Source organism: Podarcis gaigeae (assembly GCF_964106915.1).
Source record: "Podarcis gaigeae genome assembly, chromosome: 1".
NCBI classification, from domain to species: domain Eukaryota; kingdom Metazoa; phylum Chordata; class Lepidosauria; order Squamata; family Lacertidae; genus Podarcis; species Podarcis gaigeae.
In genome coordinates, this window is record NC_139678.1 from 120,421,815 (window position 1) to 120,441,254 (window position 19,440).

The 19,440-nt window shown below is 41.5% G+C and overlaps 1 protein-coding gene and 1 long non-coding RNA gene across 4 annotated transcripts in view; one reads left to right on the plus strand and one right to left on the minus strand.

Annotated features, from left to right (window-relative positions):
- LOC310833225 overlaps positions 1-13,437 on the plus strand; it is a 64,143-nt gene extending 50,706 nt beyond the window's left edge. The window contains exons 4-5 of the long non-coding RNA XR_014558596.1: positions 6,613-6,687; positions 12,968-13,437. This is a non-coding gene — a long non-coding RNA (uncharacterized lncRNA). The remainder of the gene's footprint in view (positions 1-6,612; positions 6,688-12,967) is intronic.
- The window catches only part of HIBCH (3-hydroxyisobutyryl-CoA hydrolase), a 61,072-nt gene continuing 54,596 nt past the window's right edge, over positions 12,965-19,440 (minus strand). The window contains exons 14-15 of one of the 3 annotated variants that reach the window (XR_014557920.1): positions 16,579-18,231; positions 12,965-14,856 (exon numbers count right to left, since the gene is read on the minus strand). Coding sequence is in view for 1 of the 3 variants with exons in the window: in XM_083712554.1 (XP_083568680.1) it covers positions 18,116-18,231 (116 nt within the window). In the remaining 2 variants the exon portion in view is untranslated. Of the gene's footprint in view, positions 18,232-19,440 lie in introns of all 3 variants that reach the window. The other 2 variants (XR_014557921.1, XM_083712554.1) reach the window with 2 other exon arrangements.

The following is a 19,440-nucleotide window of genomic DNA, read 5'->3' on the forward strand; positions in this document are numbered from 1 at the left end:
TTTAGGCTTGTTTCTTTTAAACAACTTGAATGCTTTCTGCATCATCCATTTGTAGGCATACATTGCATGAAACCAATTTTTAAGTGAGAAGAATTGGCTGCTCCAAAATAACTGGGTCTAGAGATCAATTATGTGCCCCTGGGTTTATCGCTACTATGTAAGAGACAACTACTGTCTGTATCTCATTAAAATGGTTCTAAATTAGGGCACTACTGAATAACTTAAACACAATATGCCAACAGTGAACCAAACTTATTTTGTATCGCCACAATGCTAACATGAAATGGTGTTCAAAGAGAATATTGGATTTTTAAAAGACCAAACTAGGGTCTTTTTAAGGACCAAACTAGGCAAGTTTGGCCATATATGTTTGCTGCTGTTATTTTTAACAATTAGCTAGCACAGGGACCCCAAGGTGGATAATAACTGGGATTTGTGCAGTGGTGCTGATGCCCACTAGAACTGGTAGCCAACCAGCAGTCTGGCCAAGTTGTTCTGGTTTTCTCCCCATCCTCCCTTGTAAAGCTACTGTGGACATGCAAGCATTGCGATTTGACAAATAGCTAAACTGAAAAGTGTCTTGCTTTGGTTAAGAAGGGATCCCAATTCTAATGTGGGTTGATGGTAAAGAAGCTGTACATTAAATGAAAGTAAGCCCCACTGGATTCCATGGGGATTGCTCCCTAAGACACGATTGCAGCCTGAACTGGTTAATATGAAAGGTGCTAAACAGGACTGTTAGCAAGAGAATCCATGAGTTCCCAGACATGGGAATAGATTATACCCCTCCCTCAGTTTATTCACTTCTACATCTATTTTCCAGAATGAGGAATAAGGTTAAGGGATATTAAGTGGACCTGAAAGACCAAAGTTAAAATTAGCCACAACCTCATTGTCTGACTTTGGGCCCAATTGCTGTATCTCTGCCTAACCTCCATCCCAGGATTAAGATGGAGAAAATGGCACCTTCAGCTCCCTAGAGGAAAGGTGGAATTGCACAAATGCAATATTGATATATAAGGAACAAACGAAATCTGACTCTTTCCAGCCAGCCACCCCCCAATTTTGAACTGGAGGGAGGGGGGGCTAGGTTTGGAATCATGAAAAAAACGTAACCTAAAAATAAATTTAAAAATCAGGGAAACAATCAGGATCCTCAGGCCTACAAACATTGGACTTTACATGTAGGTCTTCACCAAATCCAGTGTGAGACTGTCTGCTAGGACAAGCTTGCCTGGGCGGGGTGTGCAGGCAGGTGCAAACCTTGATTCCATACTACATACATATAGGCTCTGCACACCACATTCTCATCAGAACCATTCTACGGCATGCTGCAGCATCCTGTTGAGCTCAGGCTGTCTCCTGCACTATTTCTGGATCCTTCTGGAATTGTTTTGATTTCATTGATGACTGTTATTCCTGCATTGTATTTTATGTTACTTTGAATTGTTATTTTAATACTTATTTTTAAAGATTTTATTTCTGTGAGCCAGCCTAGACTACAGCTGAGGAAGGCTGGGGTAAAAGGAATTTATTATTATTATTAGTAGTAGTAGTAGTAGTAGTAGTAGTAGTAGTAGTAGTAGTAGCAGCAGCAACAGTAGTAGTAAAGCCAACAGATATAAATATATAATTGAACTAGATTGCAATAACTACAGGTGAAAGGTTGCACACTGTCCACCCCACACACAGAAATGGAATGTTAGCTTTCAAAATATATCTCTGGAAAGTGTGACCATTCTTCTCTAATTTTATTTTCCTTTTTCTGACAAACCTCTTGCTAACAAATTGATTTTTTTAAACAACAGCAACAACTGGGCTCCTCCTTGAATGTCAGTTTCATTAGAGGAAGCTTCTTAGCTCGACCTCCAGGTGTCGCCGCAGTGCTGTGTGATTGGCGGGATTTGGCGACTGGGCGGTTAATCGTGCAGGTCAAGCGCAATAAGGGGCGGATGAATTGCACGGAGGTGGTTGGGGTTTTCTGAACAACCGGCAGTTTCAATTGCTGATCTGACTAGTCTATAGGATCTATTAAAATCTGTTGCACTGGAGTGAGCCCGAACTTGGGCCCGCAGTATACTTGTAAAAGATGCATTCCCTTGTTTCCAGGCAAGCGGCGTTTGGAGCTGCAGCAACAGCCTCGAAGACGAGAGTGAGTAGCCTAAGCAGAAGGACGCCCTGTCCTCCAAATCCCTGCTCTTTTCCATAAGCTATCCACTACGGGAGGGGCTGCTGCTGCTGCCGCTGCCCTTTCGGGAATGTGGGTGATTGGCAAAGCAGAGTTGGAGGATTGCATTCTTTCAGCCCAGCTCCGCAGCATGCGTGCATCTCTCCGGGAAGCAATCTCTCTGCCGAGCAACGTGAGTGACACCGAGGAGGAAGGGAGTTGGGCGGGGAGGAGAGGAGAGGAGAGGGCGCTGCCCCCAAAATAAGGCTGTAAGACGTTCCTGGGCCACCAGGGGGTGAAGAGTGATCTGCGCGGTTTGATCGGGTACAGCTGACGTGTTTTCTGCATAGATATTGCCCATCACGATAAAAGTATCCGGGAAGCTGTTTGCGTTCACAGGGTTGCCCCAGCCCCACCCATGGTGCTTAATTTCTAATCCACTCCATTCCTCCCCCTCCCCCCACCAAGTAGTTGAAAGGGAACAAACCACCTACTTCCCTTAGCTTCTCTGAAGCCAACAAAACTAAGGCGGGGTAAGTGGTTTCAGTAAGAATGGCAACCCTCCGTTGCAAAAGGTGGGCTTTGGAGTCGTCTGCAGGCTGGAAGTAATGGCTTAGTGACTTGTGCAGCCCTGTGTTTTCGGGAGGAGCCGGTGGGGCTAGCCATCCTTCAGTCTCTGCTAGATAGATGCAAAACACCCTACGTCAAAGGGCTTTGATGCCTGTTAAGCTGTCCATCAGGCTTAGGACTCTGAGGCTCCAGCCGTGCAGTTCCTCGCCCGCTTTTTCTGTGCTGCGGTGAAAAGCAGACATCTGGTACTGGACTGGCTGAGCCTGACACTTGTTTCTTGTCACCAGTTTATTGGTGGGGCTTCATTGATTCCACCTGTCACCACTCCCTTTTTTAAAAAAACAGCGACCGAATTCGGAAAGGAGGAATTCATGAAGGGAAAGCCAGCAAAATGTGACGCTGGCTAAGCAAACGTGGCTAAAGGCGGACTGGGGGCACTACAAAATCCCAAATCAGTAGCTTGCAAGTGCAACCACTCCCCAAGCTGTGTAACCAAGGATAGGCAGATAGTCCAGCTAAAAAGTTTTGTGCTTTTCTTAGAAGCTTAAATTCTTCCATTAAAAGTGGTTCAAATTGTAGTGGCAAGTTGTATCATTTCTTGCTTGTTTCTAAGGTGGGAAAATGAAGTACACCTGTAACAACTTGTGTGAGAAGTCTCACTAAATTTAATAAATTGTGCATAGGACTAGGCTGATTGGTGATCCATTCTAGCTTCATATTAATTTCTGATTGATTAATAGTCAGCTTTACACTTGTGCAACTAGAAGTTCTGGAGGTTGCACAGGTGTTGCTGAGGCATATGTGAATCTGCAGAAAATACACAGATAAGGGCAGAGTCTTTCAGCTGCTTGATTTGAAGTAACTTGGAAACCAAGGACAAGTGTGTCTTACACAGAGCTGTGTTTGAAATTATCATCAGAGACCATGTGATATGCCACTGTGAAACCAGGATACTGGACTTGATAGGTTTTTAGCTTCTTAAGTTCATGTACATTTTCCTTGGACACAGTTGCTTATGGGCACATTGAAATGGAACAGGATAGTTTGGTTAAAACTGGGAGGCATCGCCAGATTTAAGGCATTGTGGGTGGTTCCTTGCACAGGGCACCAAGCTGAGGGGAAGCAAAATAATAATTGTGCAAATAATAGCTATGGGAAGGGGGACAAATTTTGTCCTTGCTCACAGTGACATATTACCATCTCTTCCTCTGAGTGGGGCAGTTGATTTATATGAAAGAGTAACAGTAAAGTGGCGGGATTAGGTTGCTGTTTGTGTTAAGCCTTGCTAGTATTTAGTTAGCTGTGGAGCTCCTGTCTAAATGTTAGTGCTTTTAGTACACTGCTCTAAGGGCCAAGAAAATGTGTAAGGAGAAGCTGAGAGCTTCTTGATCAGTTTCAAAAAATACAAATGCCAATGCTCTTGCCTTGGAAATCAATGGGTTGAAGAGTCTGGGAAGCTTGTTCAGTCTGTTAAATCAGTAGATCAGTCCAGTTACCTAACATAGGCTGTTTCAGCCGAATAGCGCAGTATTATCAACACAGTAGGAAGATACTGGCATTAGTGGCAACTCTTGGGCAGTTTGTTTGTTTGTTTGTTGTTATATTTTCTTGGTTTACAAAAGTACATTCATTATCTCTTTTTTCAGGTTGTAAAGTCTTTTCTATGTATCAGTTACATATGATGCGAGACATTAGTGTTCTAAACAGAATAAGGTTGGGGCATTGTTAGAATGCTTGAATTGGTGAATCTTTGGCCTGTTGTGGCACGGCTGCTTCTATCTTCCCAAGATTGTGCAGTATGTTTGGAGTATCTCAGATATGAAAAAAGTTGCTAAATCCATGTGGATTGCACAGATTAGAGAGAGAGAGATTGTGCAAGCCAACAGAAAGTAAAGTTGGTTTAGAAGCCAGGGCCGTGGAATTTAGCACAGACTTTCCTGTTCAAAGTACAATAAACTTCACTGTTGTTGCACTTTACAGAGTACTAAAGAATAGAATAGGTAAAAGGTAAAGGTACCCCTGCCCGTACGGGCCAGTCTTGACAGACTCTGGGGTTGTGCGCCCATCTCACTCAAGAGGCCAGGGGCCAGCGCTGTCCGGAGACACTTCCGGGTCACGTGGCCAGCGTGACATTGCTGCTCTGGCGAGCCAGAGCCGCACACGGAAACGCCGTTTACCTTCCCGCTAGTAAGCGGTCCCTATTTATCTACTTGCACCCGGAGGTGCTTTCGAACTGCTAGGTTGGCAGGCGCTGGGACCGAGCAGCGGGAGCGCACCCCGCCGCAGGGATTCGAACCGCCGACCTTTCGATCGGCAAGTCCTAGGCGCTGAGACTTTAACCCACAGCGCCACCTGCGTCCCAAAAGAATAGAATAGTTTGGCAAAATAAAATACAGTATACTGCTTTATAAAAGTATACAGAAATATTTACATACTATGACTACTCTAAAAATGCTGTTGATAACCACACAATTTGGAAAAGTTAATACCAAGTGGAAATATCAGGGCCAAGAATGAAATAATACTTTTCACACCAAAGATGTGAACACATTTCCCACTATCACACATTTCCAAATGCAGTCTTCTGCCTATTATAAGCTCTACTCATTTTCTTGTCAATAGCTCATCATCCATAGTTTCTCAAATGGGTTGTGTTCATTAAGTCAGTGCTTTTCAACCAGTGTGCCGTGGCACCCTGGAGTGCCTTGAATGATGGTCAGGGATGCTGTGGGCAACACTGGCCTCTGTTCCTCTTTCTTTCCCTCCTTCCTCTGATACCCTTTCACATCTCTGCCTACCAAAGGCTTGCATAGCTGTTTATTGCAACAGCCCTGGCTATAAGCTCCACAAGCGAATGGTGCCTTTAGGAGGCACCTCTCTTTGGGGCGGTGGGGCTCAGAGACTGCCTAGAGGATTCGCAAGGAGAGGGGAGGAGAGGAGGTTGAGGGAACACTACACAAGGGTGGGTGTTCGGGAAAGGGTGAGAGGCTGGTAGCTCTGCAGGCAAGGGGTGTGACGTAACTGGGCTCCTGAGCCCCAGAGAGGTGCGGCAGAAGGAAGGTAGTTGATTAAGGGAGCTGTGGACTCAAAAAGGCTTAAAACCTCTGCATTAAGTGATTGTGACCATTTCTTACTATTGTTTAATATGGCAATAGATCTAGTTCTCCTTACTACTCTAAAATAGCTATAATTTCAACACATTACAGTTTTTCTATCTGGATAGGTGGTGATGGTAGGTGTGTGCTAAAATCAAAATGCATCTTCCCACCACTTAAAACACTGTCACATGTAACTTCTAGATATTCTGAGAAGATGCAGTTCTATTTAAAAGGCAATCTGAACATCCTTCCTAAAACTGTATTTTACCAGAGAAATACACAGAAGATTTAGAGACTAACTCCAGGACAGTAAGGTAGAATGTTACCATAGATTTGTCACTGGACACATGATGCTGTATGTAAATATGCAAGCTACCGTTTTAATGCTGAAAGATTAAAAAAAGCTAGCATACTGATAAAAGCATTTCTGTAGCATAGTTCAAGGCAAACCTCATAAATTCTTGGTGTACACTATATTCTACATGGGAAAATATGTCTATTGTAGGCATAATCTTAAAAGAGAACAGTGGTGTTATTTTCTAAAATGCAATGGTACAATTATACTATAAGGTGAAAGCATGGTAAGATAGAATCAAAGGCTTAGTAAATAATACCCCGATGTGCTTTGGCTCTCCTGGACTGGACTGTACTTTAAAAGCAAAACACATTTCTGGTCAGAACCGTTAGGGCAAAGAGGTAAGGAGTTGTGGTAGGGCAGCTTTGTTCATTTGAGGCTGCTTAGTTTTAACAAGAACAAATTCTCTATTTGTTACACAGGAACCTAGACTGCGAGTTGTGCCTCTTATTCTGTGGATCATTTGGAGAAATACACTCAAAGCAAGATACTAATTGGTAAGTGGCCTCCATAAACACTTAAGGAAAAGGTCGTAGCTAGATTTTTCCTTTTCAAAAGAGGTATTTGGCACATCTAACTGTAGTCTTAGGACAGAGTATTCTGGCAAAGACAAGGCCTTGTTTAGGAGCTGTAAATCATAATGAGAGAAATGTTTCATGCCCAGCTGGTCAATTAGGCTTCAGTATGCTTAATTTAATGAAGTGAAATAAGCAGGGGTAGAAAAACTGTATGGCACAGAATGTAGAACATAGCAGCCTGAGCAGAATGTTCAGATTCTTGGCTTTTGTCATTTTAGACTGCATGTTGCTTCCAGTCACATAGTTGTATAGAAAGAATGTGGAAATCCGAGACAACCGTTGCTCAAAACATGAGCCAAATTCAAGACTAATCCCCATGGAATTAGTGAAAGATTTTATCTGCAATCCTATACAAACACTTACCTGGGAGCAAGTCCTTTTGAATCCATAGGATTTATTGAGTAGATGTAACTGAAATTTGTGGTGACATAGTTCTACTAACCTAAAGCTAAGGAATTATTGGCCATACTTCCACAATTGTAGCCTGCTCTTGAATGCCTATTGCCCTCTCTTCAGTAGTTTCTGTATATCTCATCAGTTTGGGTTCCCCTCCCCCTTCAATGTCCTCAAAAAGAAGGACCTTGTCCAGCATCCTGTTTTCACAGTGGCCAAACAAATGCCCATGGGAACCCTGCAGGCAGAACCTCATCTGCATTTCCCAACAACTCTTATTTGTATTGCCTCAGTGGGAGCAGTACACAGCCTTTGTGTCTAGCAGCCATTAATACTCTTGTCCTCCTAAAGGCATTCAAGTTGGTGGCCATCATCACTACATCTTGTGGGACCAAATTCCGTTGTTCAACTATGCAGGGTGGGGGAAAAGTGCTTTGTTTTGTCTGTCCTGAATCATCCAGTACTCCGCTTCATCGTTTTTGTATTATGTGAGGGAGAAAAACCTCCCTCTGTCCACTTTCTCCACACTCTGTACAACCTTGTACAGTGGTACCTCGGGTTAAGTACTTAATTCGTTCCGGAGGTCCGTACTTAACCTGAAACTGTTCTTAACCTGAAGCACCACTTTAGCTAATGGGCCTCCCGCTGCTGCCACATTTCTGTTCTCATCCTGAAGCAAAGTTCTTAACCTGAAGCAATATTTCTGGGTTAGCAGAGTCTGTAAGCTGAAGCGTATGTAAACAGAAGCGTATGTAACCCAAGGTACCACTGTACACCTTTATCAGGTTCCCCTTTACTTGCACTACTTCTAAACTAAAACGCCCCTAATGTTGTAACCTTTCCTCATAGGGGAGTTGCTTTTTCCCCTTGATCGTTCCATTTGCCGTTTCCTGAACTTTTTCCAGCTCTACAAATTTATTTTTCAGGTGAGGTGATTAGTACTATATACAGTATTCCAAGTGCGCTTGCACCCAAGTTTGTGTAGTGGCATTATAACATTGGGAGTTTTATTGCCCAATCTCTTTCTGCATGATCCAGCATGTGGAATTCACCTTTGTCTGCAGTTGCCACATACTGAATTGACATCTTCATTGAGCTATCCACTATGATGCCAATGTCTCATTCCTGGTCAGTCACCGACAGTTAAGACCCCATTAGCTCATATGTGAAATTAGGATTCCCGCCCCCCTTCCAAAAAACATGCATCTCTTAACATTTGCTTTCACTGAATTACATGTGCCATTTTACTGTCCATTTACTCAGTTTGGACAAATACTTTTGGAGCCCCTTACTGTCTTTCTTTGCCTTACTGAACAATTTGGCATCAGCAAACTTGGCCAACTCATTGCTCACCTCTAACTCTAGTTCATATATGAACGAGTTAAAAAGCTTAGGTCCCAATAACAATCCTTGCAGGGACTCTACTTTCTATATGCTTCCACAGAGGACTTTCTGTTTTCTGTGCCTTGTTAATGATCCATCCATTAGAGGGTCTCTTCCCTTACCCCTTGTCTGCTAAGTCTACCCAGGAGTCTTTGGCATGGGATATCCTCAACAGCTTTTTAGAAGTCTTAAGTACACAATGTACACCAGGAGTTAAAGTTTTAAATATCCTCCTTTCATGTGCAATCTTGAAGCTTGTAACAGCAAACTGATGTTTGTGGATTACATCTGTATCAGGCCATTGTGTGAAGCATTATAATTTGAGTCAAGTTGTGGAGAAGTGGTGTATTTGCAGAATACCAATCATAGGATTTTATCTGATATACTTTTGAGTTCTTGGTTGCAGAACACTGGAGCCTTAGTACAAAATCCCAAAATCTAACTGGCCTTTTTTTAGTATATAGTACAGATGCAGTTGAGTAGTAGTCTTTTTGGAGGTTAGTACTTGGGAGTAGAGGGACATGGGTGGCACTGTGGATTAAACCACAGAGCCTAGGACTTGACAACAGAAGTTTGGCGGTTTGAATCCCCACGACGGGGAGAGCTCCCGTTGCTCGGTCCATGCTCCTGCCAACCTAGCAGTTTGAAAGCGCGTTTGAAACAGCGTTTCCGTGCGCTGCTCTGGGTCGCCAGAAGCGGCTTAGTCATGCTCGCTACATGACCCGGAAGCTGTACGCCGGCTCCCTCTGCCAATAAAGCGAGATGAGCGCCGCAACCCCAGACTGGACCTAATGGTCAGGGGTCCCTTTACCTTACTTGGGAGTAGGATTCTTCAGTGGTTTTCTAGATGAATAAAATGAATAGTGGAATGAAAAGAGTCCCCTCGCTAACAGGAATAAGGGAATTATTTCTTCATTTGTGTATTCCAGGTAGGGTTGAAAGAAATGTTTTAAGATCTATTAAGGAACTGCTAGGCAGACCATTTTCCTTGACCTGTCAACTAGTTAGACATTGGATGTAGTTATAGCATAATACCAATAACCCAATATCTGCATTCATTTTCAAACAATGCTGAACTTCTGTCATTAAAATGCTTTTTCAGACTGGTTGCAAAAGCCATTTTTTTCAAATCATAAAATTGGCTTATGTTAACTTACTAATCCTGGAGTTGCTGTATGATAAGTAGAAGGTGCACTGATTAGCCACTTTGCTTTAGGAGGCTGAAGACATGTCAGAAAATATTGAACATGGACTGACAGTTTGATTGACAACTTAGTGCTGCAAATTCCCTTGTTATCTGTTAAATGCACCTGGTCTTAAATTGGCTAAGACTGTATTTTTTCTATGCTACAGAAAAGTATCTATTATAAACTATATATAAGATTCATTCATGTTTAAAAACCTATGCAACCATCATCCTGAGAGCATGACTGGTGCACAAGCAGTACATGCATTAGGAGTTTTGCACATGGTAAAGGGCTTTTAAACATTACCCTCCCTATATATATGATCAGGACAGTGATAGACTTTCCTTTTTTTTTTTAATGATATTTATTCAAAGTTTCAAAAATACATAAATACAATAAGCAACAGAAAGAAGAAAAAGAAAAAAAGAAAGAAAAATACACATCCCATATTACATCTTTTCATTTGCTTGTTTCTTAGACCTCCTAGCACCTCCCTTTTTGTATTCTGACTTAATTCATTGTTTCAGCAAATTCTTCCCATATTTCTCAATTTTTCTACAGCTTGCATGTGGAGTCAGTTATTTCTTAGCCAAATTTTCGTACAGGATTTCCCAAACTTGGGTCTGCAGTTGTTTTGGGAACTACAGTTCCATCAACCAGAGGTCAGGGATGGTGGGGATTGTAGTCTAAAAACAGCTGGAGACCCAAGTTTGGGAAATCCTGCCTTAATACATTGGTTGGACTACAATTCCCATCAGCCCCAGCCAGTATAACCAGTGTCAAGGATATTGGGAATTTTAGTTTGTGTAGTTTCTGGAGGGCCATAAGTTTGCCATGCCTGCCTTAGAGCATCTGCTTTGTATGCTGAGGATCATGGCTGGGAATATGTCTGAAACCCTGGAGAACCATTGCCAGTCAGATGGACAACTGGTCTGACTTGTCATAGGACAGCTTTCAATGTTCTGTAGTGTTGAATATGTAAAGGACAGTTTTTCTTCAGGTGCAGCTTCTGTCCAAGAAATTCCTTTAATGCCTACCACGAAATACTTCTGAACTTGAATGTTTCATTAACAATTAACTGACAATGTTAAGGTGATCATTGTCTTTTACTGGATGTCCATCTTTTCTTCATCTCTACTTTGCTGCTCTCATTCTCTGGGACATATATGACAATAGTTGCTTGTATCTAGTTAACTGTTAGAGCCTGCTGTTGAGCTTTCTGGTCTGAGTACTGTACTGTGTGTTTAAAATACTAGTTGTTAGCATATAAAATTCTGGCTATAGTTGTGGAACAGGTGTGTGTGCCAGACAGTGGAAGCAAGAGATGAGTGGAAACCTGTAGGTACACAGATGGTAACTTTATTAGGCCAAATGCATTTAAGACAGCAATCTTCTTCAGGAACTCTATGCAATATAAATGGTTGGGGATTTTTTGTTATTTTAACTGCATAGTCCCCCTGAAAAAGTTCCTAATTCAAAATGCATTGACCCTAATAAAGTACATACCTATGAATGAAGAAGCCTGTTTCACCCACAATTGGTGCTTTCATACCTTTCCTTTTTTGCCAGAAACTGCAGCCAGTTCTTAAAATTCATATGCAAGTCCATTAGCAACACAAGCTTATTATTAAATTTCTATACCATCTTTCATCCAAGGATCATATGGCAGTTCACAATTTAAAAACGCAAAAATAACTAACATAGTAACAAACAAAACCCCCTCCCCCCACAGTTTAAAAGGCCATAGATTATTTAATTAGCCAAAGGCCTGGGAGAACTTGGTTAGATACAATCCTTTAAACCAGGGGTGGGGATCTGATTGTGCTCACTACTCTTACTTGCAGCCCTGGCTTTAATTTGATTTCAAGCCAGAGCTCCAAAGATCCCTGCCAAAAGCAGGTTTTGCAGTCAGCACAGAATTTAAATCTATGGCTGAGTGCAAGTTCCATTTGGCAGGGATCCACTCCCAAGAGGATCTGATCCCAGCAGTGCATGCATTGAATTCAGCATCAAAAGCAAGCCGTTTTCCAAACCAATCAATAATAATAATAATAATAATAATAATGATAATGATAATAATAAGGACCCCCCACCAGGCCAAATTCAAGCCAGAGGTTCCTCATCCCTTCTTTAATAAGAGGCCATTAATGGTCGAGCATTGCCAGAGGCTTGCAAAATCCCAACTGCATAGTAGTGTTGGACATTGCTGAGCCTTCTGTATTTTCAGGATGCTAGTGGCACTTGCAAGTGCTAGTGCTGTCATCTCCTAGTTGGTTGTCCTGCCTCTTAAGTCTTCTGAGGGAGGAATTAGCTGCTGGGCAGTGTGCTAAAGGAAATTCTTTTTTGCTTTACAAGGATAAAAAGTTAGAGGGGCTTAAGGACCAGTAAGGTGGCAGCACATATGGCCGTTTCAAACACACACTTTAATGTTGAACACACTCCAATGAGAAAAGTTGTGCTCGAAAGTAATTTCACGTGGCTTCATAAAGTTTCTGAAAATGTTTGAGATTAGTTTCTCCAATACTTGTCTGTCTGCTCTTTCCATCCAACTGTGTGGCTTCATTTGTCAAAGTTCTTGTGTAAGTTGTTACCCTGCTGTGTTTATTTCGGAGGTTCTGAAGATGTAGGCTGGCTGCCAAAATTCCCTGCCCCGTTTTTTAAAAGTCCTTCTGGCTGTACAGGACAGGGAGGAGTTTGTGAGCCTGATGCTACTCTTAACCATGGAGGTTTATCCAGGTACCACTAAACTGTCATTAGTATTAATTGTATGCTAAAGCAGTCTAAACCCGGTTAGGCTAAAATTATGCCCATGGGTGGTATCCAACACATCCTAAGAATAGAGCCATTTAAATTAATGGGCATTAATTTCAGTAGGTCTACTCTGAGTAGGGATAACACTGAATACAATTCTATATTCATATCCAGGGACCAGCCTTTGAGGTGTGCTGAGCAACTCAGGTTAAACTTGAAAATAACATTTAGCTAGTGTGGGTAACACTTACGAAACTAAACTTTTTAGTATTTATGTTCTAAATTGGGGAGGGGGTGTTTGGAGAGAGTCCTTTGTTGTAAGTGGTTGCCATTTGCCTAAAACCTTTCAAGGCCTAAATAGAAAACAAATTATATTTTTCTTAAACTCTGTCTAGCAAATCTGTCTTTTAAAATTCCGCTTTTAGAGTAGAACCCAAAAACAAGAACCTATCTAAACCCTACCATGTAAAATGTTTTCTCCACAGATATTGGGAGAGAGACATACTCTGATCTCTGCTTTCAAGAAAGTGGCATTCTCGAGCCCTCTGAAGGACAGTACTTCAAGGTTGACCGTGCAGCTAAATTGAACTTCCAGTTACTGTTATTGTACCATGGGCTGTATTAAATCCAAAAGCCCCTTCCCACACACTATTCTAGATGATGGAAGCCGGGAAGTCAGCGAATATAGTGGAGGTAACGTAGATAAATCTTCCCAATTTCAGACAAAGTCTGGGATGTCGCCTTCAGCAAGCCCTGCAGTGATGGACTTTGCTCACCGTCTCTCCCTAGAGATTCTGGATCAAGCTGTGAAGCAATGGTCAATGATTGAAAGCAAATATAGTGACATCCCCTACATAGAAAGTGACGATTCATGAATTGCAAGGCTTGGCTCCTCTCACTTTGTCAGGCGTCTCTTGTTTTTGGTGCTAGTGCAAATAAAGCGACATTCATACAACAGCAGTTGTGATTTTAAGACACCGGTTGTACAGATGCAGCTAGCCTTGATTCTGGTAATGTAACACCTTGCCTTTACTATTCAGTTTTTAACAGAACCACACACAGTAGCATCAAATGGTCCACCCACTTGTGTGTAACTCAGTGCTTCAATCAGTTGTGTTCAGTATTGGCGGCAGCACTAAAGGTGCACAAGAACAAATGCATTAAGTGCTCGTGTTTCTGAAATCTCTGGATCAGTGGGTATAGTTGAATTAAGATTGAGGCAGGGTTTAAGAAATAAGGTTATAACTATTAGTTGTGATGGTGAAGTAGGCATGTGAATTGCTAACTCCACCTAAGAGAAAATTGTAAATGTAAGCACTGAATACAGTGTTGCCAAAGTTAAAGAGTTTTAAGTCCCATTTATAGGAGAGTTAGCTAAGTGTTTAACTCTAGCAGGGATACAAGTGCTTATACCACCATGTTCATGGTTCATACCACCATCAGAGCTTCTTTTTCTAGACATATCTGATCATTTTGATGTACTGGGGCTAGTTGTTTGCAACTTTGTTCAGTTAAGTACACAAATCGTATGTCAGACCAAAGACTTGCTGCTGTAAGGGAGATGAATTAACATTGAATGTTGATGGTTAAGAAACAAATTACACTGACAACAAATAATGAAAATTCCTGGGTAATGTTGAAAAAGCATTCCAGCCTATTTTTTTGTTGGTAACAAAGTAAACAGCAGGGCAGCATACCTTTAAAAATATCACATTTTAATTTGAACACCCTTTGTCGAGACCACAATATTTAATAGCGTTTAAAACGCTATTTGAGAGAGAAAAAGGGAAATGCAGCAGGCAGAACGAAAGGCAGAACTGGAAGAGGAGAGAACTAGGTAAGTTATTTGAGGATTTAGTCAAATGATCAACAGTTTTGCTGAAACTGTTTGGGGTATGTCCTCAATATTATTTTCAGATATGCAAGTTCTAGTTAGCACAAGACAAATGAAATGCAGGTTATATCCAAGGCAACATAGGAGTCCCACTCTTTAGTTTTGCTGGTGAAAAGAAATTTAATTATGAATGTAATGAACTTTTACTTGTTCTTGGACCAACCGTGGCATGCAATATCATTTCCGAACACTAAATTTCAATTTAGTAAAATTTCAGTACTGAAATGGTGGGAGAGGAGGGGAGGGTGATCTCCAAGCAGTGCTGTCATTCCTTCTGGTGTATCTTATTGTAGTAGAAATAGCAGCAATGTGTGAGAAGCCACCTGCATTGTTGCTCCTGCTGCAGCCTTTCTTTGGTAGCAGGCATATTGCAAGCAGGCATATTGCAAAGATACAATCTTAAGAGCCCTGGAATAAGAGCAGGGGAAGAGCTTGACTTCTCCAGATCTTCGACACCAGATGAAGTTATATATTTCATTTCTACGTAAATTAATATCACTAAACTGGATGCTAACCAAAATAAAACTGAATGCGACCCCTATTATACTTTATAAAAGATATATTACTGCCAGTGTTCTATCAATGTATCACAAAAGATTTAGCTTCTGTTTGATACTGTGTAATATGGACATTAACAATACACTTTATTTTGAGCATATTTTTTATTTTAAAATCAGGAAAATGACCAAGTAAATATGGCAAAAGCCATGCTTTAAAGCACTATCTACAGCACAACTTTGTAAATCTGGTACTTCTGTAGCACAAGGAAGTGGTAACCTAAACTATAGCTTATTACAATATATTTTTTACAGTATATGTTATGTTTTCTTTCTACCCAAATGATTAATCACTTTCAACTGTGTTTGAATAAAAAAAAATCATACTTTTGTGTATTTATTTGGAAACTGCGTTAAGAGCTTTAAAAAGACATACAACATCTTGAATGGGTGCATGAGGGAAGAACAGGCATGACACATCAATGTGGAAATATACCGTGATTACGTTGCCTGTGCTGTTTTCTCTCATTTTCCAAAAACTTAATTACAAATATCGAGCCTGAAATCTGGTTGAAAAACTTTAAATTTGAACTTAAAACCTGGGTAGCTGCCATTGTGTGGCAATGGAATTTTGCTTTCTAGCACAGAATGGTGGTTTAGCAGATTCCAAATACTAGATGTTTAAGATATAAGGCCAATTGATGTCCCTGGTTCAGTACTGTACCGAAGGCCTTAAACAAGAACCAAGAAGGGAGATGGTTCAAGAAGAGAACAATGAGGGGGTGGCCCTTCCACTTACATGCTGTGTAGAGATGGAAGGACACAAGTTGAGAAATCCTGCCCCCCTCAAATCTTGGTTCTAGAACAGTAGATTGGTCTGCATGTGTATTTGCTCCCAATTTATGGAAATAGGGAAATCACAGTCCCTAAATTTCTTAAGGGGCTACTGATGAGTAATGCTGCTTTGTATTTCCTTTTCGTTATTCCATCCAGTTTCTCATTAACTATTACTAAAAATGTTTCTTTTCAAACAAGCTTTCTCATTTTCTAACAATTTTTTAGGTACCTTGATTCTTCAGAGAAATAGAAATTCTGAAATTGTGACATTATCATCTATTACCATGGAAACAAGTAGAACAGTGGCTTGACCTGCCTTACTATAAAAAGCCTATAGAAGGAAGATCGACAGCCAGCCAGCTGTGGCATGTAAATGTTCATTAACTAACCACCACAGTAACTAAAATCAATAGAATCTAGTTGCAGGGCATTGCTACATCTGCAGAAGCCCAAGAAAGAGAAGAATTATTTAAATGCCAGCAAAATTTATATCACAGCAGAGCAGGGAATGTGTAGACAGAGTACAGGAAGAAGTCTGTGTCCACACACAACTTAAATAAGCACATTGCAGCTTCCCCACCCTCAGGAACTCGGGGCTCTAGCCTCTTATTTTCCTCTACAGAACTCAGCGGAAGTTCCTGAGAACTGAACTAGCTGCGTATAGTCCCAAAGCTGAAAATGACTTACCATTATCATATAAGGTGGTAAAACTCAATTATGATTTCCCCAAGGGATCTTGGTAGGCAGTCACGAGGCTGGGAGGCCTCCTCCTGCCAGCTGCACAGGCGGGGACCAAATGGCTGATCCTACATGGGGGTGGAACCATCACACCGACGCCTTTTGTTTGGGACAGCTGGGTTTTTCTTACCTTTTAAAAAGTGAAGAAATTCTCCATTGCTGCAAATTTCCAAGCAGACGCTGCGCGGGATGCAGTGCAGTCCAGTGCCAGGGCTATGGCAGCAACCATCTTCGCTAGATGGTCGTAACATCTGGCTTTGCAACTGGGACATCAATGCCACAAAGCCAGCTTGCTAACTCACAGCAGGTGGACGCTCTTTGAGGAGCTACTGGAGCTGCTAGTGGAGACACATGACAAACAGAAGGCGCTCCTGCGCTTTAAGAAGGGTGATCACAATACGATGAGCAACATTCCTCAAGCATCTACAAATCATGCTGGAACCACACACAGCGAGCCACAGCCCCCTCTTCTGCTTGGCCACAGTCCAACTCGGGGTATTCCTCACCCATGAAATTTCAGAAGGGAACCGAAAAGCAGTTTGTATGATGCCAGGTCTCCGGGCCTCCAGAAGGCAGACTTCTCCACATCTGACAGGTGAGTGATTGATGCCATTTCCTCTGACTACTCGCTGGATTTTTCAGACAGCCAAGAGATAAATTTATCAATACTCATTAGTCCAGGGAGCTAGACAAGCACAGCCACTAACCATCTCTTAGCTATTCAGACAATGGAGCCAGTGCCGCAATGAGACAGGAACCACAAGGTGTACTTATTATTCTTCCTGGCTAAAAACAAAGAGGGAGATTCGAGCAATCCTCGACCTAAAGTGGCTGAACAAGAGGATGGCCTAAAAAGAATTCAAGATGGAGACCTTTAAGTCAACATTAGAGGCCATTCAATGAGGTGATTGGTTGGTGTTGATAGACCTGTTGGAGACTTGCCTCCATACACCTAGCAACAAAAACACAGGAAGTACATGTTTTCTATCAGAAATTATTTTTATGTACCGTAAATATTCAAGCAGGTTTAATCAATTAAGTCATATATCTAATAGCCCTCCAAAAATACAATCATAGGTTTTCATGTATCTCACATGTACTGTCCATTCAGCGACAAATCAGCTCCTGACTCATCAGGACAAACTACTTAGCTGTGGCTAAGATATCTTGGTTAGAACACTCTTTATCCACTTCAAGTCTTTGGATCACAGCTCAATAGCTCATCCATCTGGATTGATTAAGTTTCCGTACATTATGATAAAGGTAATTGTGATTATTTTAAATTCTTGTTTCATCTCATAAGCCACCTATAAAATATATTTTATAGAAAGGCATATATTTTAAAAACAACCCAATATGCAGACAACATTTAGTTGATTCAATGATATCTGAGTCTTTATATGAAATAATCTTGTTCATTTTACATGGAAAAGTAAAAATGCAAACACACAGGTGATAAAGCTCTAGGATGGATATCTGGCTAACCCCTGGATAGCACTGCCCCAGCAATTCTCTCTAAACCAATATTTGATTCCTGTATTTGATATAACAACAATGAGCATTTCACTCAATGCCAGTTATCCCAAATATGTCAAATTCAAAATTATTCATTAGTTGCTTTAAGTAAAAGCTAGAACTAAAAGAGGCACAGCATTAGTCCAAATCTTTTATAATTTGAGATCACCGCTTCCAAGAGACTTAAAGCATGAGTCCAAATATTCATCTGTTACTTCTTCCAAAACGGCTGGCTTCCACTTTGGAGACTGATCTTTGTCAATTATCACTACCAGAGAAAACAAAAATAAGAATGTTCTCATTAAGTTACCTTCCTTAATATTTGAAGCAGGTGTTATCCTTGTGCCAATGAATATTGAGAACAAACTATTATAGCACATCAGGATGTAACAGGTGGTCCGGGCATTCTCTACAGAGAATGGAGAAGTAAATATTGCTTTGACTCCTATCTCCAAGAATAGAATGGCTGAGAACGAAACAGTCAGCAAAAAACCCCAGCAGCCTGTGATGCATGCATTGTAACGTTGAACTTTTGCCATACAAAGTGTCAGACCAAGTAATCATAATGGGTTCCCCTTTTCACTCCTAATATCCACATGTTTTGATCATTTTATGTTTGCTTTTCAAAAACTTGCTATGCTTTGTGGGCATTAATCTTCTTTCACGTCCATATCTGTGCAAAGGGCCCAAGGATCCTTGCTGATTTATGTTTCAAAAGAAAATCAAACAAGACTTACAGAGGCCTCTTAGTTATGACACCTGCCACGGGAAAAGCGGGGAGAAGCTTCCCCCAAAATGTAAAATGTCACAACGCATCCACTGAAGGCTTATTATGCTTAGCTAGCAAGGAAGACTCGTCTATCCAACACCAAGTAGGAGACCACACCCTCTTTAAAGTGCACAGCACTCATTACAGGGGGCTGCACTGCTCTTGCCAAAGAATGGGGGAAATGTGACCTTCCGGGTGCTGCTGCTCTCCAAATCCCATCCCAAAGGCTTCCCAGCTCTGCTGTATTATTAGATTATAAGACTGCCTGCCTGCCAATTGCCTGATATCACAACGATGTCAAGTGACCCGTTTTCCTTTGGCGAGGAATTTGAAATCAAACTGCAAAGGCACGGGGCTTTTCATGTGCCAGTGATCAGCAGTGCCTGCAAACCATGCTTTTGGCTGAGTGAGCTGCTCACATCTATACCTGCTCACATCTGCCATATATAACATCAGGTGCAGGGCAGGTAAGTATGGATTGGCCAAAACAGTCTTGCGGGCCAAATGGGGAAGCCTGGCTGGCCGAATTAGGCTCACAGGTTGAAGGTTCCTCACTGCTGTATCAATGTATGTTAAAATCAAGTGCCAATAACTTCATTGTGAGGGGAGGGGTTTTACTAGCCAATCTTCCTCGCATGAGCACAGGGCAATAAGGTTAGAAATTGTACTGACCTAGTGACGATTCGAGAGTGAAAGCAGACACTTATA